The 23,347-nt window shown below is 41.7% G+C and overlaps 1 protein-coding gene across 15 annotated transcripts in view; it reads left to right on the top strand.

Annotated features, from left to right (window-relative positions):
• CARD11 (caspase recruitment domain family member 11) overlaps positions 1–23,347 on the top strand; it is a 53,501-nt gene that overhangs the window by 5,408 nt on the left and 24,746 nt on the right. For 12 of the 15 annotated variants that reach the window (XM_068207108.1, XM_068207117.1, XM_068207112.1 and 9 more), the window contains 7 exons: positions 17,903–18,115; positions 18,494–18,631; positions 19,266–19,591; positions 20,304–20,483; positions 22,069–22,221; positions 22,315–22,440; positions 22,928–23,125. In XM_068207108.1, coding sequence (XP_068063209.1) covers positions 17,903–18,115; positions 18,494–18,631; positions 19,266–19,591; positions 20,304–20,483; positions 22,069–22,221; positions 22,315–22,440; positions 22,928–23,125 — 1,334 coding nt within the window. Of the gene's footprint in view, positions 1–8,677; positions 9,082–13,422; positions 13,456–16,495; positions 17,520–17,902; positions 18,116–18,493; positions 18,632–19,265; positions 19,592–20,303; positions 20,484–22,068; positions 22,222–22,314; positions 22,441–22,927; positions 23,126–23,347 lie in introns of those variants that run through there. The other 3 variants (XM_068207113.1, XM_068207114.1, XM_068207116.1) reach the window with 3 other exon arrangements.

Below are 23,347 nucleotides of genomic sequence, written 5' to 3'. Positions count from 1 at the left end.
CTTTAATGATAAGCGTTCTTAATAGACTTTCAATGTGAGAGAAGGAAGAGCCATCTGACTGCCTGTGTCTTTTACAATTAAAGTCAATTTGGACCTTCTCTAGAAGGAAGAATCCCAAATAACTGGATATGCTGAAGATACCAGAATGCCATACACCAAATGACCTTGGTTTCTGTACAGTTGCTTGTGAAAGTTTTTATCAGATAGATATATGGGATGATTGCTCACAGAGGATGGAATTTATAGAGATCCTTAGCTACCCACTTGTTAGCATATGGCTCAACTCTCTCTTTGATATTGAAATGCATCGTTCATGAAATACAAATCTTTCACTTAGATATGGTCGTTAAGTTGTGTAACTGATGGTGGAGTTTGACCTATGGCAGCTTTCTTTGGCAGTAGCCTCCATAGCAATCTAAACTTAAAAAGAAATATGGAAGTATGCCTTGTGATTTTCAAACTGAAGGGTAAAACCATAAACCCCACCAAGTTTGGTCAAGTCTCACCACTGATATGAGAGAAAAATTCTTTGTCTCTTGTCTGTTTTACCACTACTGTCTGTAGGATTTGCACTTGCAGAACATTGCTTTGCTGTGAATCCAGTATCTGCAGTGAATCCGCAATTCCTTTTTCAGAACAAATGATGGGGTTTTACAGGTCTACATGTAATAATATTCTCCATCTCTACCTTTCCCCCAAATTTTTTCTTAAGTGCTGCCTTCATCCTCTAGTCTTGGTCACTTATTTAAGGACAATGAACATTTTCAGGAAGGTAACCTTTCTGCTTGTGATTTGTTCAAGGACTCTGGAATTATAATGGTTGCTGTCAAATGTATATAATTGGTGTCTGTGGCACACATCCAACGAGTGATAAAAGCTTCATTGTCTCTGCTGCTTCAGTCTGTATTCTCTCCCTATATCACCCTCTCACTTCTGCTCCTCTCAGGCAAGAGGAGAATGCAATGCCAGGCTGTTTAAAGTGCAGTTAGAATCAGCTCTGCCAGATTCCCTGTCACGGAGTGTCCCAGCTCTGGGCAGTGGATTCCCTTGGCTGAGCTTTGCACACTGACTTGAGTTAAGCACAGCCTCCTCTGAACTTTGATTTCAAACACCTTCCCTCATAACCTTCTGCCAAATATTTGGGGTCTAGGAAGGGTGATGTTTTGTGAGTACCATGAACTCCCAAGCTTAGTGACCTACCTGTAACATTTTACCAGTGGATAAGAGTCGCAGCTGAGATGGAGACAATACAGAGCAACACACTCCATTTCCAGAAGACTTCAAACTCTTTATTATAGCATGCACGCTTTTTATACACTCTTACAAAACTCATAAGTTTACACTTTACTCATTGGTCACGAGAGACAAAGTGCTTATTGGAATAGGCAGTTGCAGGTTTCTCTTATTTATCCTTCTTTTTTTCTTGGTTTCTATGTCAACCTTGGTAGAAAATTCTTTCAGGGGTAAACATGGATCCTCTTATCAAACTTCTCTCTGGCTCACAGAAGTCACTGTAAAACCTCTTCCACAGGTGAGAACTTTGTGCTTTCATATAGAAAAAGCAAGCACACATTACTGATAGCACCCCAAACTGGCAACGTGTTGTTTCCTGTCTGCTCCCAGTGCTGACCATGTGGTGAGGAGAATATTCCTGTTATGTTAGTCCTGCAAAACCTATTTTATCTTCAGGGCTGGATGGGGCATTACTTTCTAATGCTGTCTACTACAGTGAATCTGTTTAGCAACTCAAAAGGAGAGAGAAATTTGTCAAATCTCACTGGAAATCTATCAGAAATGGCAAATGAAATGCTGCAACATTCTGGTTTTGTCAAAAGGGTAAATGTATATACAGCTCTGTGTGTGATATTATTTGTAGTAATTGTTGCCTCAGTGAATTTCTCTGTCTGAAGTAACTTGGTGTTGCATTAAGGGATGTGTTTGTTCTGGTCTCTGAGGCCAGCTTGGCCTTACACAGAGGCATTTGGTATTTGCCCAAGTCAGCCTCGGTTTTTGGAGTTCAGGGGAGGAATCAGCTTCAGTGTAGCCAAGGAAAGGATTCCCACTGGCCCTCTGAGCACTGGGTGTTTGCTGGAAATTTTTCTTCAGATTGTAATTGAGATGCTGAAGACCAAGTGTAGCATAAGGTTTCTGTTTAAAGTGGGATAAGGATTTTTTTTTCCATCTGCATGCAGAAAAAGCTGTATGGTAGCAGTACATGTATGGTTGTCATTAGCAGCTGAAGAATAGTTTCCATTTCATTTTTATAGCTCTAAACTTGTAGAAACATCTCAAATCTGGCTGTGCCTATACTTGAAATCAGAGTGTACTTAATAAGTTGTTACATACATTTAATATATTTGAGCACAAAAATAAGTTCCTCCAATATTTGAAACACTAATAAAGTCAGCTATCAAATATTTCCCTTTGAGGATTCTGAATCCTGATGAAACTGGGAAAACACCCAAAGAGTGTTTCAAGTCTTTTTACACCAAGTACATTTCCAAGGTACAGTGAAAATGGTGATTGAAACTTTGATCATGAACTGAAAAATTATCACATTTGTAAGATTGTTTGAAGGCTTACGGCTTTTAACAACTCAGTTAAAATACCAGTGACCTACACTACTCTCTGATCAAACTGGTCCATTGCTTGGAGTCTGTGTTTAAAAGAACCTTTCCTCCCTGGTGGCACTTTTGTGTGGATCCTCTGCAAAGTCTAGTGGCAAAGTCTACATCCCAGTCTTTTACAAGAACAAGTCACAGTGTCTATCCAGCATCTACTTCCTGCATCTCATTGCTTGGCTTTTTCTGAAGCACAGAATTATTTAGGTTGGAAAAGACCTTTAAGGTCATTGAGTCCAACTGTTAACCCAGCACTGCCAAGTGCAGCACTAAATCATGTCTCTGAGCACCATGTGAAAGTAGTTTACATTCCATATGGTTTTTGTAGTTTATAATGAGGTAGTTAGTGAGATCATCAAACTCTTTTCACTAATGATTTGCAGTGACTGAAAATAGAAAATTCCATCAATTTTTCCCACCTTCTTTACTATTGCTGAGCTGATTTTTTCCTGAGGGAAAAAAAACAAGCTTAAGGTAAGATTCTTCCCTGCTCCTACCCTACTAGTCCTCCTTCACAGCTCCTGCCAAAGGAAGTCAGGATAAGTCCCAAAATGTAATTCTTTAAGAATCTTTTGTGTGGGCTTCATCCTTCCAGTAACATATTCCTGTATTTCCAGTTACATATTTTTTAGAAAGACCCAAGAATAGCAAATTTTATTTTAGAAGGTTTCATTTCCTTCTGTCTTTTATTCTCTCTTTTTTTGCAATTTATGCCATGAAAGATACCAGAGTAGTATGAAACAAAAAAATGTTTAAACTTTTGTGTCAGGATCGAAAACAATGTGTTTTCCTCTTGCTTCAGTTGTTCAAAAAAAGTGAAGGAATTTTACATTTCCTGAAAGGATAGAAAGGCTGAATCTGTTGGTTTTTTCTAATCCGCAAGTCTGTGGCCTGAAGGAAAAGTGATACTTGAATATTTTTATATGGAGTGTTACTCTGCAGAATGGTGTTTTTGTGACTCATCCATATCCATACTAAGAGCAGCATCCAGGCAGTTTTGCTGGATTAAACACTATTGACAGCAGCACCTTCACTGAATCACTGCCCAGCAAGGCTGCACACCTGGGAGAGCAGGGCTGGCTCCAGACTGGCCTCAGAAGCTATGTGAGAATACAATATCAGGAAGAATATTCCACCTGCAAGGAACAACTGGAAAATGCTTGGTTTGAGGCAGAAGTGATCAGAATTTGAATGTCCCTTTGAAGTCTGTGGATTCAGTGACAAGCTGTTACACATACCTTGTAGTATGTGCTGCAATGCAGAAAAATGTAAACTCATTGCAACATGATAATAGTGCAGAAATCCAAAGCTACTTGAGCAGGATAGTATTAGAAATCTTGAATGCATTTAGAAATTTTGGCTGTAAAATAACCAATGCCATCAGCACTTCAAGTAGTGTCTGCACAAAGGGACTGAACAGTAGAAATGATTATTTGAACATTCAAATATGATGAGGAAAGAGCATAAGAAAAGGCAGAGGGTGGTTTGTTACTGCTCCTTTGGTCCTCACAGAACATCCCAAGTCCTCCCTCCCCTCAGCCTGACCTGTTAGTCTGACTCCCCTCACTTGTCTTGTTTAATATCTCCTTTCCTCCTCCTTTCTGATTCCCAGCCCATGCATGGGAGTCCCATCAAGTGAGAGAAGGCATCTGGCAAACTCCTCTCTGTCCAGCAGACTTTAGAGCTGAAAGCATCACTCACCTCCAATTTGTGACAGAGGGAGGTGAAGCAATGCACAAAGCACAGCAAATGAAAACCAACCTGCCTGAAAACAGAGACGGGCCGTTGTGCTTTAGCAAGCTCTAAACTCTCTAAACAAAGTCAGATTTTCATTTGGGATATTCTTCCAGGTCGTTTCTCTTGTGGAGAATGCTGCACACCCAGAGCTGGCTGTAGTAAGCCAGGGTGTTCAGGTTGCTGTGCTGGGTGTCAGCTCAGAGCATCAGCTTCTGTGGGCTGGGCAATGCCACATCCTGGCATTCTGCAATATATTGTCTGTGTCTAAAAGTGGTTCCTGCCCACTTCTCATCTCCCCTCACATGGAGGCAGTGAACTCTGTAACCTCAGACCAGAAATTTGCTCTACCTTGAATTTGGTTTACACAAGCCCAAGAGAAATGGAACAGCTTCTGCTGCCCAAACCAGCAATCCTTATTTCCCCCAGAGAAAAACCAGTGAGTGGTTGAATGTGGATTCTGAGCCACCAGCTGGACCATTCCATCCTGAAAAGGAACAGCAACATTTTTGGCTAAGTGCTAAAAATTGCACATAAGGATCCAAAAGAAGCATATGGCCGTTGCTTTAAACTTGCCTTTTTCTTTAAAAATACACTTTACCAGAATTATCTATTTCAGACTCCCTAACTGTGGAGTGAGAAAGTTTATTTCCCTCTTTTTTTCCTTGCTAGAATAAGTGGCATCAAAAATACTAGAAAGAAACAGAGCTTTTTCAGGAATTTGAACTGGGATAAGTCTCATTTACAGAGACTTCCATCACCACTCCGCTGAAGATAGCAGGGACTGTGCATCAGTTGTTTGAAGAAAGCTGTTGGTCCTTGCTGGGTTCACCTCAACTCCACCATTCACCCCAGCACCAGCACTGCTGATACAAAGGGCAGTGTTACCCCAGTCAGTCTCGGTGATGTCTGGGTGTGGCTCCTTGCTATTGCAAGTGACTGATGGTGTAACAGTGGTATGAAACTGTCCTGATGTATATAAGTAACCAGGACCACTGTTAATAAAGTGCCTTTTACCCCAGAGAATGTTGTCATTGAGAGCACCCAAGGGGCTTGCCCACTCACAGTTACTGCTGAAGCTTTTCTAGCAACGCAGGAATTATTAATGATTAGTCACTCTCAGGAAAGGTCCTGTAAACACTTCCTCCCACACTGATTGCTGTGAACAATTTCAGTGTGAGTGTGGGGAGAAAGCACACACAGCTTTGTGGTTACTGCAGTTCCCCAGCCCTTGCAGAGCTGTCCCACAGCATTTACCCATGTGGTCCCCTCTCCTGTGATGTTCTGTGCTCCCCCACCAAGGCACTGAGTAGGGCACCAGGAGGGCACCTGTCCCTGCCCTCAGCTCAGGTGGCTGTGCTGCTCTGCAGGGACAGGCACTTGTGGAACTCCCTCCTGCCCAGCTGGGAGGGTGAAGCCACAGCAAGAGCTCCTGACCTCTCAAGAGCTCAGGGAGAAGGTGGCAGAGGACGCTCCCAGTTGACAGAATTCCACCCAATAATGCTCACCTCAGTGCTGATGCCAGCCTGGGACACAGCTTCTAAAATTGCTAATAATGAAAAGGCTGGGCACATTCCTACTTGAAGAGGCTTTTAAATTCTCCATATGCTTCATTTAAAAACATTCCTTTAATCTTTCTGATGTTTGCAGTACCCTAGAGAATAATGAGTTTTTTTCTCATTTGATGAGTCTATTGCTTTTACAGGATTTGAAACACTTGCTAACCTGAGTAGCTTATGACAAAACAGGATTTTGAATTCAGATCCAACTTGCTCTGCCTTGCTTCCTTTTCTAATCCAGAGTGAACCGTATTTGTTGTTATTTGGTATTTCGCATGATGGGCTATCATGATGGAGTAATTACTGCCACAGAGAGGATAGAAGGGCCTTGCTGTCAGAGAAGGAAACCTGTGAAAACAGCCCATCATTCTTAAAACATCTGAAACATGAGTGGAGAAAAGCAGGAGTTAAACTGCTTTTAACCTGTTCTATCTACATAACCTATCTACATAACCTTCCTTGCTGTCAGAGAAGGAAACCTGTGAAAACAGCCCATCATTCCTTAAAAATCTGAAACATGAGTGAAGAAAAGCAGGAGTTAAACTGGCTCCTGTATAACAGTTGCTTTGTCTTATGCTTGATGTTCCACTCCTGTGCCTAATTCCTCAGTCTTGTCTTCCATGGTGACTTCGTTAGCAATGAGATGCTAATTAAATTTCATATTTACGATTAGAAAATAAAATCATTGGACCTTTTTAAAATAGATTTTTATGAGTTTTGGCTCAGTTAGCTGAGTCAGCAGCATGGATTCTGCAAGGCTGAACTCACCGGCTTTGAAAAAAAAGATAAATAGAGCAACTAATGATGAAAAGAGAGTCTAATCTAAAACCTCATACAGCTTCTACACTGTATTAGCTTTTGAGCATAAGAAAAATAAATTTGTTTTGGTTCCTCATAGAAATTCATGTAGAAATAACCCTTCTTTTATTATGTCTCAGAGGGTTCAAAGCTTAAAATTCCATTTAATTCTTAAAATCTCAGTTGTGGCTGGACACAATATGCTGAAAAGAGATTGATGCATCTGCAGTGTTTGTCATCACCTGTTAGCCAGCAAAATATTTATTTCACTACTTAGAATTAACACAGGTAAGCACTGGCACAGAGCATCTGCCCTCTTCCCCATGGAATGTGCACTGCTGCAGAGTTTATACAACACTAGAGAGCCAGAACTACTTAAATACTGCTGCCAGCCAGATTTATAGGTGCTATAGGGAGCAGTTCCCTATTCATGTAAAAATTAGCACCTCACAAAGCTTTAAAGGGCCATTTTTCCATACCTAGAATTTGAAGAATGTTCCAGTTGTGGGAAGATTTTTGAAAGCGCTCAGCTTTAATTTAAGTGTGTACAGAAGCCCTGATTTTAAAAAGTGCTTAATGCTCAGCAGCCCTGTGATTCACAACACCACCTTAACCCACACTGCGAGACAAAGCTGGCAAAAATCTGGCCGTTTATTTTGATGCCTAAATACCACCTGTGCTCTTAGAAAATTTGACCCTAATTACAAGCTGTGCCCTGGAGCAGGAATGAGAAATAGGGGAAATCAATCCTCACGCGTGGGAGCCGTTTGCTTGTGCTCATCTTGTGTGTAACCTCACCACAGCCACAGATGCAACACTGCATTTAAAACAAAGCCTTTTCTGCACGTTCTGCAAATGATTTTGCTGTCCGCCTGTGCTAAGGAATTGTTGTGCTTCAAGGCATAAGTTAGAAGAATAAAACAAACTTCCCCTGATTTTGAGTTGGTTACCACACTTTGTACTGTTAAACATCTGAAAAATCAGGGTTTGTGTGCAAATAATCCTGCAAATTTTGCTTTTGCAGTAGTTTTTGTAGATGTTGTTTCAACAGCAGCTGCCCATCCTTTAAGGCTGGGATGCTCACAGATGGAATGTAATTCTGGCACCACTTTACAGTTGTTATTTTCACAAATATTTATTTCCACAGTCAGCAGAGAATTCAATACAATTCTCATACTTCTTTTTACTTTGACTTATGGTCAAGAACCAGGTGAAGACCAGGTGAAAATAAATAGTCAGATTTATTGCTATTTTAGTACTTTGTTTCTTTGGTCTTTAAAAAAAAAAGAAAATACACATTAACCATGAACTGAATCAGCCAGAGTTTCCTGATGAGACCAGAGTTTAGTCTCTTTCCATGGTTAGTTAATTCTTTGGGGATAAATTTTCCACATGAAAGCTTTACAGTATTTTATTCCCTATCATCAGAGCAACGGAAGATGCTTAATTCCTCCTTGCAGTGCTTTGAACACAGAAAATATAGAATTGCCAAGTATTTGGCATTATCTCTTCCCCAAGACAGCAAGACAAGGTCACGGAGACATTACCACTACAGAAATAATGGACAGACAATGTACAAACAGACCATTTTCCTTTAGATTGCTACAGAAGTGACTCACAGGAGCCCTTCTGCAAGACAGAGAGCGAATTGTCTCTCTGTTCTCCAGAGATTGCTTTCCTGCTCTTAATTGCAGGCCTTTGGTGACAGGGGATGACTAAGGAAACCCAGCTGGGATCTCTGCAGGAAAAAAGGACCTGTTTGAGGTCCTCCTCCGGCCCTTGCTGCTCCATCCAGAGCCCCCAGCTCCCCGTGGCTGTGAGAGCACTTCTCTAAGACTTCCCTCAGCAGCAGTGTGAGATTTGAAAGTTACCCACAAGCTCTGTTCAGAAGAAAAGGGAAGTAAGGCAGCCCCCAGCACCTCTCTGCCTGCTATATATAGGCTGTAAGTCTGAGAGGGAGGGTGGTGGGTGGAGGTTTCCGGAGCTGCGTGTCACAGTCCCACAACACTGGTGAAAAAAGAGAGAGGGCACAGAGCAAGAGAAGGTGACCAGAAAGCACAAGCAGGGAAGATCTATTCATAAAACAAGCACAACCATTTCCACGTACAAGGAGTAAAAGATCAAGCTCCTTCTGATTCCTGGTGAGGGTTTGCCCTTCCTAGACCAGGCTGCTGTGATTTATTGTAGGCTTTTTCTCATCAAATAGCAACCACTTGTCCTCTGTGTGTGTTGAGTGCTGCTGGCTGAGATGTTCCTGCAGCTCTGAGCAAGGTGCCAGGATTTGGCTAATGAGCAGAGCACCCAGGACTGTGGCAGGCTGTGGCTAGGAGTGGAGCTCATCTCTTCCAGTGAGGTGTTGGTTGTGTAAGGTATGTATGACATTGTTCCAGCTGCAGTGGAGCTACAGGAGAGCAGCCTGCTCTTTAAAATTAGAGTCTATTTTAAAGTAATGGTTGCAAAGAGGTCACAAAAAGTAATAAGGTGTAGATACCTGTTCTATCTACATAACCTATGCATTTACCTAAAATGAGCAAAATGTATGTGTGAACCATGGGAGTCATCACCTTTAGAAGACTGGCCAGTGTTTGGTCCAACAGGATATATTGTTGGAAATTAGAAGCTAAACACAAATGGGCAAGTTTTCACAGAGCTGGATGGGAGCTATTCCACCTTTGCAGAGTATTTAAGATATTTAACTAAATAATATTCTCATCACAATCAGTGCATGCTGCTCTTTTAATACAGTAAACAGTTTGCATGGGGGTTGTTTTTCATGTGTTTGGAGCAGTTTGTCAAGGCTGATCTTAAAAGGAGAGTTATCAGAGTTGGCCTCTTATGTATTCTTTCTTTACATTTTATGTGTTTTTACTAGCTGTGGGATTTATAACGGCTGGAGTTGTGTCAGGGGAGGTTTAGGTTGGATATCAGGAAGAGGTTCTTTGCCCAGGTGTTGGTCAGGCATTGAACAGTCTCCCCAGGGAATGGTCACAGCCCCAAGGCTGTGAGAGCTCCAGGAGCATTTGGACAACGCTCCCAGGGGTGCCCAGGGTGGGATTGTTGGGGTGTCTGTGCAGGGCCAGGGGCTGGACTGATGATCCTTGCGGGTCCCTTCCAACTCAGAAGATTCCATGATTCTATGATTCTCCATATAGGTTTATTTCCTTTTTTCCTACCATGTTATAAAGCCTGTTATATGAAATATTATTTTCAAACCTTCCTGGGCCATGGTGAATTACAGTGAGATTATCTGACAGTATTCAAGAATGGAGTGTGACCTTTTCTGTTTTGAGAATGGCCTACACATTTACTGTCAGTTGTTTCCGAATTTGGAGATTGTTCAAGTGAGTGCAGTCCTCTCCTCGAATGCGTTCTGTGTTGTCCTTTGCCTGGAGATGAGAGTATCACCTACAGAGGGTCATTATCTGACTAGATAGAAAGTGTTCTTCTCTCTGTTATTTTTTAAACTTCTGTAATGTAAGAGTTTGTAGAAAGTGACAATTTTTTCAAGAAACAGACTGAGTAGGAGTTTTGTTTGACAGAGCTACAATTCTTTCTCCCTTCCTGATGTGACTTGTATTAATAGAAGTGAAATGTTAACAGCACTGATAAGAATCAGGCTGTCTGTGCCAGGGTTGTTCGGGTTTCATATGTACCAGTTAATGAACCTTTGTCCTTACCAGGTTTCTGTGTAGCTCAGCCTGTGGAGGTTCCTCACAAACACTGGTTCTCTGCACCAAAGAATGTGCTGGGTTTTGTAATTCGAGCACACATTTACTGGGGCCTAACCTACTGTCATCAAACCATTTGCATCTTTGAGCAACTTGAATTTTTAATTCAAGGCTCCTCCTAAACACACAGGACTTGCCCCCAGCTGAACCTCCACCTTCTCCTGTGCTGGCAAGAATCTCATTATCAATTGTAAAAACAAAGTGAGTCAGTCTAAAGAAAAAATTAACCTGGGACCTAGTAATGACTTCTGAGGCTTTGTTGGACCAGCATTCTCATGAGCCTCAGCAGCTTCTTTCTTAGCTCTTGGCTTTTAGCACACACTAGTTGAAAGGAAATGCTTGTGTCAGTAGCTGATGCTCCGGAACAGAAGGGCAGCTATATAAATGTATTTGTACTACGTTAGCCCAGCGATTTCTGCTGCCCTCCTCATCACCATGCAGAACAGGATGGAGCGTGTGTAGATTAAAGCATTTATTAAATGTCAGGCGCTCAGCTCTCCACTGCTACTTTGCAAATCCTTTAAAATAGATGCACTGAAGTCCTCTGGTAAATTATTTATTTTAATTACTGTGCCATTATCTTGATTTGCATGCTCAGAAGTAACACTGATTCCTGATGTTTCAGGACCTGTGGCAGGTCCTTCTCTATTTATTCCCATACTCCTTGCCTTTGCCTTTAGTAAGGCCTTTCCTATTCTCATCTCTGTCTCACTTTTGTTCCTCACTTTCATTCTGTTGAGTTCCTCTTCCTCTTTCTTTTTGTTTTCCTGTTCCCTACTTAATATTTCCTTTTCCCCTAACCTCACCATTTTTCACACTCAATTCTCATCTTTCTCTCCACTCTTCACTTTTTTTTCCCACATCTCTCATTGTTCATATCTCTCATTTCTCGTTTACTTTTACACATATTAGCATTCAGTGATGGCAGTATGACAGTTTCTGAAACCTGGGTATCAGATTCTCAAACAATATGTGAAAACAGAATAATACCCATCTAATCACCAGTGTAGATTTTGGCATCAGGTGGACAAAACTCTCTTCATGGACCCCAGCGGGAACCCAAGTGATTTGGGGTGACTGGAAACTAATCTTTGGACAGAATTCTAAGGTAGAAGTATAAAATGGTGGAATGAAGAGTTTTGAACAGAGCATTAGAGGAACTGGATTCTAAATTCATGCCTAATTCAAAATGGAGAGATGAATCCACCTCCAAAATTTGCTTCTTTCTCATTAGTGATTAAACAGTGTGTTACTGCCAGAGCTGGAAGCAGCTTGATTGTTTGTAGGAAATAGTGACACACAGAGAACTGACAGTTATCAAAACATCGTTTCAGCTATTTGCAGAGGAGGATTTTTCCATTGTCTTTGTTTGTGATCAATAATGTGTGTGCTACAACCAAAGCTGATTGGATGCTGCCCGTTGCATGTTGGAGGCAGCATAACCTGCTCTAAGTTGGCCATTGAGCAAAATGAGTCATTTCCTTCCCGTGAGATCAGGTGGTGGGAACTCAGGGACTCCAAAGCTGCCGACTTGAGGAAGAGGTAGAGCAGATACTGCCAGCAGGTGGGGTGTGAGATGGGAAAGCTCCAATCTCAGCCTTTTCTGAAACAGAAATCATTACAGGATCCTAAGGAGCGTTGCTGCACTGATTGGGATCTTTGCAACAATATTGCACTGGGCAAAACAATGTTCTTAATGTGTAAATAGTGTTTTCCTGCAGAAAGCAATAGGAATTGTGCAGAATTTCATTTGCAATTGCAAAACACCCAAAAGCTCAATGTAGTAAGTGTGGAATTGAGTTCCTTCAATGCTCAGCTCTTAGGCAATGTTATCCTGCAGCATTGCAAACTTGTCTGGCTTTGTTGCACACAGTGTTTTCTGGTTTAGGTGGTTCTAAGCAAACTGTTGGGTGTCCTGACTGACAACACCAATAATTGATCCATGCTTTACGTATGAGGTGCCCTTCTTTTTTCTGAGATGGGGTTTTATATGGATCTGTTCTTAGGAAAGTAAATAAAGACAGAAAGCGATAATTAAAGAGAGTTCTAAGAGTATTAATTCTTCTGACCCCCTTATGTTAGGACAGGAATAATGATTAAACATAAATCACTGATTTATTCAATTGCTTGGTTTGTTTTGGTTTCTTCTTTTTCCCAGAAGGGACAAGTACTGAATTGCAGTACTGAAGTACAGAAAGGAGGGTAACATGACAGAATTCTTCACTTCTTTTTGTCTCACTTGGGTTTTGAGCCTATAGTTACAAAAATGAAGGGAATTTTCTTTCCTCTTCTGAAGCCAGATGAAGATGCTTCCAGAGCTTTCTGAAACAGTTAAGGAGTTTGTTTTGCTTCCTTTTCCCTCTCTTCTGTTCAGAAAATGGGACTACTACTCATGTTAGCTACTGAAAATCTGGGTTTACCTCCCTGCAGCCTGCTGGTGTTTGGGGTTTCTTTTGTAGGCTGTGTGGAATGGGAAGATTGACTCAATTGAATTGAATAAGACATTTTTGTGCAAAAATAATCCTATTTTGTGTTTAAAGCTTCTTGCTCTTCTATTACTTTGGTATCTCTTATTCTATTTTTTTTCTTTTATATTTATATAATAAGTAAGATGGTTGAATTTCTTGTATAAAGAAGGGGTTCTGAGATACACAGAATGGTTCTTTTCATGTGGTTCACTATGACCCAAACCAGAAATACAGCCCAGCCCAGTCAGCAGAGCTGCTGCCTTCAGAAAGTGTTCTGAGGTCTGCAGAGTATGAAGTAATAAAACTGCACTAATAATAAATATTTTTCTTAGGGCTTTCCATCTCAGTGGTTTCCTTGTACTTTGCAGTCACTAATTAACAAATCCTACCTTGTCACAAACACACCCATTGCCAGCCTTGTTTTCAGGTGGGGACACTGAGGGAGAAAGAAGGATATAAGGTGCAAATTCTTAAAGGCAGATGAAGACTGCCTCATCTCCTTTGGGATTGGATTTAGACATCTGTATCAAAAAAATTGCAAGGATAGGTAAGCAAATTTAGTCATCTTTATCAATGTTTAAACCTTTTAAAAGTGGTTTTCAGTACCACAGAACATCCAGAGAGCAGCCAGCATAATTGGAAACTGCCGGTATTCAGCATTTCAGCGAGCCTGGAGGGCACACAGAGCTCTCCTGTCCTTAAGCAAAGGAATATAATTTCCTTATCACACTTTAAACTGTGATTTTCCTCTAAAAGTAAAAATAGCTCTAAATCCCTTTGTGGTTTTGTGGTTCTCTGATATTGCAAATCTGCACATATCCACACAAGCAGCTTTTGAGAAAATCACCCAGTTGTTACACTTTGTCATGTGAGGTGCTGTACACACTGCAGGGAGAAAAGGCATTGCCCCACAGACTCTGGAGATGTGCAGAGAAAGAGGATGAAGAACAACACCCCCAAAATGCTGAGAATAATTAGATACACAGTTTTAGAGTGCTGTTTTCATCTTTATTTTTGGTTTAAAGTATGATGATTTATATGTAATTCTTTCATACTCAGCATTTAACATAAAATTCTCTTCTTATTAACTCATAATATGCAAAACATTTTGTGTACTGTGGTTTCTTTTTAAATACTGCCAGTCTGCAAACATCTGTGACAAATGCAGAAATCCAAAACATAACAATAGATTACCTCTTCCAAAATAAACTTTCTTCTGCTTCTCAGTATGAAGAGAAAACCCTTTTTTCATATTTCACAAAAGGAGTATCAGGAAATCAGAAACCTGAGCAGAAAGCTGCATTGGCTACATGGCAGTTCCTGAGTATCGACAGGCTGGCAGCAATTGAGAGCACGGGGATGCAAATAATTAAACAGCTGAAGGGTTAATTTCTGCACCATCATCAAACAAAGCACAAAAAAACAAAAATGAAGCTTTAGATGTGACCTGATGATGAGCACTTTATAGAACCCCTGGGTCTGAAGCCTGCAGGCTTTATTCCCTTGATCAGTGGAGAGTGTCACTGACATATGAGAGTGTGGAGTCTGAGTGAGAAGAGAGAGCAGCTTTAACTGCAAAATGATTTGTTCAGCTGAAAAATCCACCACGGAAAAACCAGCAAACATCCAGAACGATTCATTTGTGTGTTACAGCCAGCAGAAGGATAGTCCCTGAGAGAGAAAAGGAGACAAGGGGAGCATAGTGTTCCTTTTAATGTAAAAAGGGATTCTCTCTTTTATTTGTCTACATCTGCAGAGACCTTTGAAATAGATGGAACAAGCTGAGATTATGACTGGATTAAGCTCTCCTGCAGTTAAAAGCTATTTTGTATACTAACTACTGAAAGGAGCAGCAGGAGAGCAATTTTTTAACTGCTGTGGTGATTTCTGATTTCTTTCTGCTTAATGTCTGTTGAAGTCAGTCCAAGTCTGTGAGTTCACACCTGTGATTTGTAATGGATGCCATAGTATTTCTATGACATATCACAACTCCTGCATGTGTTAGTTTACAGCTCAAGAGGTGTTGGAATCACAAATTAGATAATGGTAATAAAGATCAGATTAAATAAGTGATTACACATTTGAAAACATTTTAAATCTGTCATTTTTAATTTTATAAGTGAAAACAACTTTTCTGCAAAATCATCATAGGAAGGAAGGACAAAAGCAGGGAACAAGGGCTATAAAATGCCTAGAAAATGCATGTACTGCTAAAAAACTTCTAAAATTAAAGCCAGTAATACTAGACTTTTATTAGTGTCCCACTGAGCTTCAGTTGTTACATCTGTGTTTTTGACCAGCACACCAAAATTTCAACCAATGGCAAGCATTTGGTTTCCTATTCAACGCTATATTAAATACTAAATCAAATAATTATTTGCTCAGAAGGAGGGGTTCTGTGCTAATATCAGCTGTGATCATTGCTATTTTCTCTGGAACTGCTCCACAGAACATTGGAGCTCCCCGGAACACATCCCCAGAGCTGCTGGGCAGACAGGCAGTTAGGAGAGAGCTTAGCTGGGATTCTGCAGGGCATTTCCAAGGTGCAATTCCACAGAAGGATGCAAAAGGAAGAGTCTGACATTCCTATATGGCAGTGAAGGACCACTCCACTAAATGACATTTCTCAGGGCTTGCACCTTATAATAGACTGTGTTTAGCAGGAGTTTACTACCAGGAATCTTTTAAAATTCTTAGCCACTCATCCAATATACTTATTACTTTCCCATTAAATATTATGTCCCCAAAATAACAGTATGGATGTATTATGCCCATATACAAGGGACTATTTGATAAAGATTTTTTTTTAATGTCAGGTAAAAAAAAAAAGCATGTTCTTGTTGAGAATTACGCTGATGAGTGAACTCTTCTTTGAATCATTTAGTGGAGAAATCCCTTACTGATGTCCTGAGGGAACTGCTGACAGTGTGCAATAATTTCTGGTTCAGCGCAGCAGATTACAAGATACCTTGCATTTTATGAAATTCAGGCAAGCGCTTCTTTTGCACTCTGAGATCCATCCCTGAGCTCCCTGCTATGCTCCCAGAAATTAAAGGGCCTGTGACTTCCTTTTTTCAGCTGCAGTGGATGCTGTGGCTGTGAGCTGACTGAGGCATTGTGTGACCTTCTGCTTCACTGCCTTCTCCTCCCCAAAGTCCAGCTTCTCCAATTATGTAGCATTGGTTAAATTCACCTTTGAAGTGAAATACAGGTACTTCCAGAATAATGGTGGAGAGTAAGGTTCATGAGAATGTGTGAGGACTTCAGATGAAGCTCTTTCACCTTTAGCATTCCTCCCACTACAACCTGCTTTGTAAAGATTTTTATCTATTGTTTTACCTTTATTCTGCTCATTGCTTCAATGTCATTTTTAACACACATAAATACTGGCATTCAGTGAGAATTTCACCCAACCAGTGTGAAGTTCATGAGATCAGGGAGATTTTTCCCTTAGCTACAGCCTTGCCCCATGAACTGCCCTGGTCTTCCTTGCCCTCTGGGGACTGCTGTCTTTCCCAGAATATGTAATAGCAGTCACTGGAGTAATGAATCCCCATGCAAGCTTCAAAGCAAATGTGGGATAAGTGGCTCCTAGGATGTGAAACTGCAAAGAAAGGAATTCTGCTGGAGTACAGGAGAAGAACAAAGCCCCTGCCAATACTCCCTTAACTTGTCCATACTGTGAAAAACCATTCAAATTTTTATCACAGAGATATTGAAACCCAGACTAGGATTTTTGACAAATTGGGAAAGCATTTATAATCATCAAGCAGAGAGCATGCATTGTTTTTGTAGGAATACTCTGTATTTCATTATGTGAGAACACTGACAAACACATTATTTAGCAGATACAAAGCACTTTTGGCTTTAGTTTTCAAAATAAGGAATTAATACCCCTTGGCTATCCAGTGCCTGAGCTGGTTTTGCTCAGGGATGCTCAGTGTAACACAGGCTGCTCCCCAGTTCCTAAAGCTGGAAGCTGAGACAAACAGCATGTTGCTTTTGAGGTCTTTAGTTACTGATTACCAGCAAAGCCATAAAGCAGAGCTCTCGTCTCATTTGGTCCAAGAAGTGCATAGTTTTCTTCCACCAGGGTCTCTGAACTTGAAATAAAAGCTTATGTTCCACGTGCCACCTGGATCACAAGGTCCTATGAAAGCTAGAATGCAAAAACAGTACTAGATGAAAGGTTAATATTTATCACAACATAAAGAAGGAAAGCTTTTTTTTTTACAAAGTTTCTTTAGTTTTAACTTCAGTACAAGTTTTCTTGCCTCACTGTAGCCTGCCATGTAACCTTCTCTAATGAGCTGGGTACAAATTAGGAGCTGGCAGGAAATTGCTTCACAAGCACTCAGAAGCCATGTGATAACATTTGCATGAGTCAAGAAGACTTTCAGACTGCAGTGACACAATGCTGTTACCTGTCCCCTCCTGCAGGGAAAGGCAAGGTCTGAGCTCCCAGGTACCTGCACTCACACCCCTCAGTGCATCCACAGCCAGCTGCAGACACAGATCTGCCTTAACTATTCTTGTGTGCAGCCACTTACAGGTGCTGGCTCATCACATCCGTGCAGGTTCACATCAGTACAGCTTACAGGAGCAAAGGAGGTGAGGATGAAAGCCTTCGTTGCCTGCAGCTAGTATTTGTCTTTGCTCTGAGCCCTGCAGGTTCATTCCCTTCTTGCCTTGCTCTGTGCCCTTTGCCATTGCCTCTCTGACTTGCAAAGAGCTCGGTGGAGTTGGCTGAGTGCAGATTCATCACTGGAGAGCGATGAGCATTAGTTCATAGGCTCAAGATGGCACTTCTGTGAACTGTCACTTCCCAGACGAGATGTGGATGGGCTGCCCTTCAAACAGCTTCAGTATTGGGCAAATTCAGCATTAGTCAGAAGTGGTTCTGAGCTCATCCCTTGTGACATGGAAGCACAAAAAGTACTGGGATTGCAGCTGTCCTGCTTGGAGTTCATTTGCCAGTTGTGTCCCTTGTTCAGGAGCAGAGCCAGAGATGGATGACTGCCTGGAGACCCTGAAAGATGAGGAGGAGGCTTTGTGGGAGAACGTGGAGTGCAACCGGCACATGCTGAGCCGCTACATCAACCCAGCCAAGCTGACCCCCTACTTACGGCAGTGCAAAGTCATCGACGAGCAGGATGAGGATGAGGTGCTCAACTCACTCATGCTGCCCTCCAAAATTAACAGAGCAGGTAATTATCTGGTCAGTGGCTCCATCTGCATCTCTGTCTGAATAGCTTTGCTCTACTAAGTCTGGAGAGAGCCTGAATCAAGTTACAGATTATCAGATGGAAACGCTTTTATCTTATTTACAGGAGGTTTAAAGTTCGGGGGGGATTCTGCTGCTATTTTGATAACAAAGACTCCTTACAGTGCTGTGCAGACTGAAGCTCATGGGGTTCAAATTCCCATCAAAGCCTTGGCAAATATTTCAGTTAACACAAGCAGCAGTCAGTGCCATTCCAGGAGTAGCTTTTCAGCTGTCTTGCAGTACTTTGTGATTTGTCACTGGAAGATCTTTGCTCGTGCTCATGGGGCTGATGTGTCACCTCTCTGCTGTCTGTACCCAGGCCGGCTGCTGGACATCCTCCACACCAAGGGCCAGAGGGGCTACGTGGTGTTCTTAGAGAGCCTGGAGTTTTACTACCCTGAACTCTACAAACTGGTGACAGGGAAAGAGCCTACACGGAGATTTTCCACTATTGTTGGTGAGTAGAATCAGTCACAAAGGAGCCTGTTGAAGTAAGGACTCTCTGGAGGACTGGCTTGGGTTTTTTCAGGCAAGAAGTGGAAATAAAAGTTAATCTTGGTGTAGAATGCTTTTCAGTCCCCTTCAAAGCAAAATGTGGTAGGTAATGTATAAAGCAAAAGGACATCCCAGCTGTCTGAAGAAGCTGAAGAGCTTCAAAAGGAATGATAGGCATTACCAGAATTCTCAAGAGAAGTTAACAGTGGACTAAATTAGACTGACAACTTACACATGTGCAGCATATTTGAAGCACATTTCAGATTAATTGTACTTGCACAGATTCATTGTACAAAGGTTATGCTATTTCCTCAGGCTTAGCTGAAACAAGAAAAATGTGAAGGCTTCATCTTCTGTCCAGACAAGCTGTATATGTGTATATTGTGATTCTGATACCAGTGTGCTGTGTAATATTTGTACTGTTTCCAGTTAGACATACAGATGTGTGGGAATTTGTGTAAATTCTGCACCTCTGTACATATTCTGGGCCTTTTGTTTCTTACTTAGTTCTGCTGATCCTACATATTACCTTATTAATAAAGTAACATAAATAAGGTACTTTACCAGACATTGATAGGCTGTTCAAACATTTTCAGTGGAGGAGGGACACGAAGGCCTTACCCATTTCCTAATGAATGAGATCATCAAGCTCCAGCAGCAGGTGAAGACAAAAGACGTGCAGCGCTGCGAGCTCCTGGCCAAGTCCCGCCAGCTGGAGGATGAGAGAAAGCAGCTAAAGCTGAACAAGATAGAGCTGCTGACCTTCCAGGAGAGATACAACAAGATGAAGGAGGAGAGGAATAACTACAATGATGAGCTGGTCAAGGTGAAAGATGAGAACTACAATCTGGCCATGAGATATGCCCAGCTGAGTGACGAGAAGAGCATGGCTGTGATAAGGAGCCGGGACCTGCAGCTGGAGGTGAGATAATTACTCTGAGCAGCAATGGAGGGTGCCAGTGGCATCTGGGAAAATGAGACCTTCTCTGACCGCAGAAAGATGTGGAGATCTCATTTGCTTTGCTTATCCAGATTATTGAAGGAATCACTGTACAGAAATGCCAACTGCAGTGAGGTGCATTAATGGCAGATAATGAATTAACAGAATAGAATGCAAATAAAAATAAAATGTAAAACATAACGGCTTGCTAAAAACTTAATTTTAGCTTTTTTAGGCTCAGTAATATCTTGGTACAGTTATCCAGCAGCACTACAGCTGCTGGGGATTTATTCAGAAAGATATCCTGAATTTTCTGTTTTTTCTGATCCAAATAGTCCATATGCAAAAAAGCACAATGTGTGGTCAGCCTCTTATGTGTTTGTTCTGTTTCATATCTCTTTATTTATTGGAGGATTGAGAATGTGCCACTTTTTTTTAGTCCAGGTATTCTAAAATTCCACAACCAGCCCATATGAGCTGTAACTGGCAAGCAGCAGGTTTGTACTTGGTACTTCACCAGTTAAGTTGTGGACATTCAGCACACAGTTATCAACCACTCGTTAGCATTCACAGTTTAAGCTATTTTCCCCTGTATGTTTTCCACCTGGAAGTGAGAGTTTTTTCAGAGCAATAAAGTCAGAGCTAGGGAGGATCCCCTTCCTCTCCTCTTTCTCATTTTCTCTGCTCCCTCTAGATTGACCAGCTGAAGCATCGCTTGAACAAGGTGGAAGAGGAGTGCAAGCTGGAGAGGAACCAGTCTTTGAAACTGAAAAATGATATTGAAAACCGACCCAAAAAGGAACAGGTTCTGGAGCTGGAGCGGGAAAATGAGATGATGAAGACTAAAATCCAGGAGTTACAGTCCATCATTCAGGTATAAAAGCAGATTGCTACCTTTAAAATCCAAACTCACACATACTCCAGTTACAGTACAGGAGGTGTTGGCTGAAACCTCTGCTGCAAAGCTGCAACCAGCAGAAGTGCAAAGTTTGGACAGACAGAAAGCTGCTTGTACAGCTCCCAGCTGCCTGGAGTGCTCCCTGTACGGACACATGCATGAGGAGGAGTTCTACAAAAATAGTCTTCTAAAAAAATCAAGTGTACATGAGAAATTGGCTCTTCCAAGAGTGCAGTGTTTAATTGCTGAACATTGTACCAGCCTGTCATTACAAATCTGTGTTAAACAGCCAGCACAGAACTCTTTGACAGTGACTCTGTGTACCCTGTGTTAGGCTGTTGTCATATCTTTGCCAACAGGTTTTAATGAAGCAGAGGATGATAAAGGTTCCTGTACTTGAGTGGTCACTAAGCACCAGGGTGTCCTGCAGAGCCCTGCTCTAACCTGCACAGGGAGCTTCACCAACCTGTGTTTGGTCAGTAGGGAAAACAGTTGATGTGCAGCATATTTAGGACTCCTCTGTGAACAACTTGGCCAAAAATAGGGATATATGTGAGATTATTTAGCACTTTGTTAGAAAAGGCTTATGGCATTTTAAAATGACACTTAAAATTATCAGTAGAAGGCTTTTCAGAAATGGCTGTAGCCTCTAGCGGTGCCTAACGATTCTTAGTTCTAACACAAATCCAATTCACATGTTGAAAAAGAGTGTAGAATAGAAGATTCTGGGAGTTCTGGTCCATGTAGGTCTTTTACATTAATTGAAATGGTCTTACGGCACTTAAAGAAACAGAGAAATAGCCAAAAATAGGAATTAAATTCTCCTAAGTGAAAGTATAAATAAACTTGAATCAGTTTGGTTTAGAAATGCTTAGGTATGTTTAGAAATACTGGGTAACCTAAATGTCCCTGAAATCTCCAACTCAGTCTAGATATTTCAAAAACAAATATGCATATTCCTTGCTAGCATTTTATGGTTTTTTTGTCTGCCATTTATGGCTAATTTTGGATTGCAATTATAGGTTGGAACCTGCTTTGGTAATCTTGTTCATTTTAAATCTACAAGAAATTGTATTCCTGGATGGTGTAGAAAGTGAAGCAGTGGCACAAGGTACTCCAGGCATGTTTAATATTCTCTCAGCACAGCCCTGCAAAGCCTGTGCATGCCTTAAAAATTCTCCTGAATATTTTCTTAGGCCCTGCTCTTTGGAAAAGGGTGATTTTTGTGCTCAGTGAGAGCTGATTAATAGAAAAGAGTTTTGAATGCAGGGCTTGGAGTGAAGAATTGTCATTGCATCCAAACTGGATCAAATTATAGCCAGTACAATAGACCAGTAAAAGAGTTCCTTCATCAGACTATTCTGACAGCAAGACAGATTTTATTCATCTTTTCTGACACTGCTTTAAAATATGAACAAATGTCCATCTCTTCTCCTGCTTTCCCATTGCAGTACCTTGTTCATTTGCTATTCCTCTTGCTTGTTACTGTCTCTGATACTTCTCTCCCTGCAAAACTATTTTCTGTTTCCCTGGCATGGCTTTAAAAAATGTCTTTCCTCAGGCTGACAAGAGGGGTTTGCCAGATTCAGACAAAGCCATTTTGGATATTCTGGAACACGACCGTAAGGAGGCACTGGAGGATCGCCATGAGCTGGTCAACAAGATCTTCAATCTCCAAGAGGACATTCGTCATGTGGAGGACTTGAGGGACAAGGTGAGGAATGGAAGTGTAGAGAGACTGAGTATCTCAGGCTAGTGCCAAAAATGTCTCTGAGAGCAGTGGTGGCTAACAGTGTGTCATTTCCAGTATCTTGAGGAGAAAGAAGATTTGGAGTTAAAGTGCTCAACACTAGGAAAAGACTGTGAGATGTACAAGCACCGCATGAACACTGTGATGATACAGCTGGAAGAGGTGGAAAAGGAGCGAGACCAGGTATCTCACAGTTAAAGTAGAGGAAAATCAATAGCAAAAGCCTCTATCTGCTCTGTGTCACTTTGGGGAATTGTAGAAAATTGGGCCCAAAATACCATTAAAAAATAAGCAGTTAAAAGAATTACTTGTTGGGATTTGCATTATGGTAATTAAACACAGGGTAATATTGGGTTGTTTCCACAGTGTAGCATCTGGCAGGCAGGACCAGGATCTTAACAGCAGTTCCTGCAAGGTTTTACATCAGTGTCAAGTCACCCCATTTGCACTCTGGGACATTTCCCACCAACCCAGAGGGAGCTGTAAATGAACCACCCTCATCATCATAATTTTTAATGGTGCTACCGTGGCACATCCTGGTCCTGACTGCTGTGTTAATGGGTGGCTGGGCACCACTTCTGAAGTCCTCCTTGCCAACACCTCACAAACAAAAGCAGCAGGAGGAGGCTCTGCTGCCCAGGTGCCAAGGAGGTTTCCCGCCCCGCTGCAGGCGTTCCGCTCGCGCGACGAGGCTCAGACGCAGTACTCACACTGTCTGATTGAGAAGGATAAATACAGGAAGCAGATCCGGGAGCTGGAGGAGAGGAATGACGAGCTCCGGATCGAGGTGGTGCGCAAGGAAGCGTGCATCGTCAACCTGGAGTGCAAACTGCGGCGCCTCTCCAAGGACAGCAACTTCCTCGACCAGGTACGGCTGAGCAAGACAGACATCATCTCTTTTGTTCACAGAATTCACAGAATGACCAGGTTGGAAGAGATCTTAAAGATTATCAAGTCCCAGCCCCAACACCTCAACTAAACCCTGGCACCCAGTGCCACATCCAGGCTTTTTGTTAAACACACCCAGGGATGGTGACTCCACCACCTCCCTGGGGAGACCATTCCAGAACTTCATCACCCTTTCTGTAAA

This window comes from Anomalospiza imberbis, chromosome 16 (genome assembly GCF_031753505.1).
Source record: "Anomalospiza imberbis isolate Cuckoo-Finch-1a 21T00152 chromosome 16, ASM3175350v1, whole genome shotgun sequence".
Classification (NCBI taxonomy): domain Eukaryota; kingdom Metazoa; phylum Chordata; class Aves; order Passeriformes; family Viduidae; genus Anomalospiza; species Anomalospiza imberbis.
Note: the sequence above shows the minus strand (reverse complement) of the source record. Positions and strands in the feature narration are given on the sequence as shown.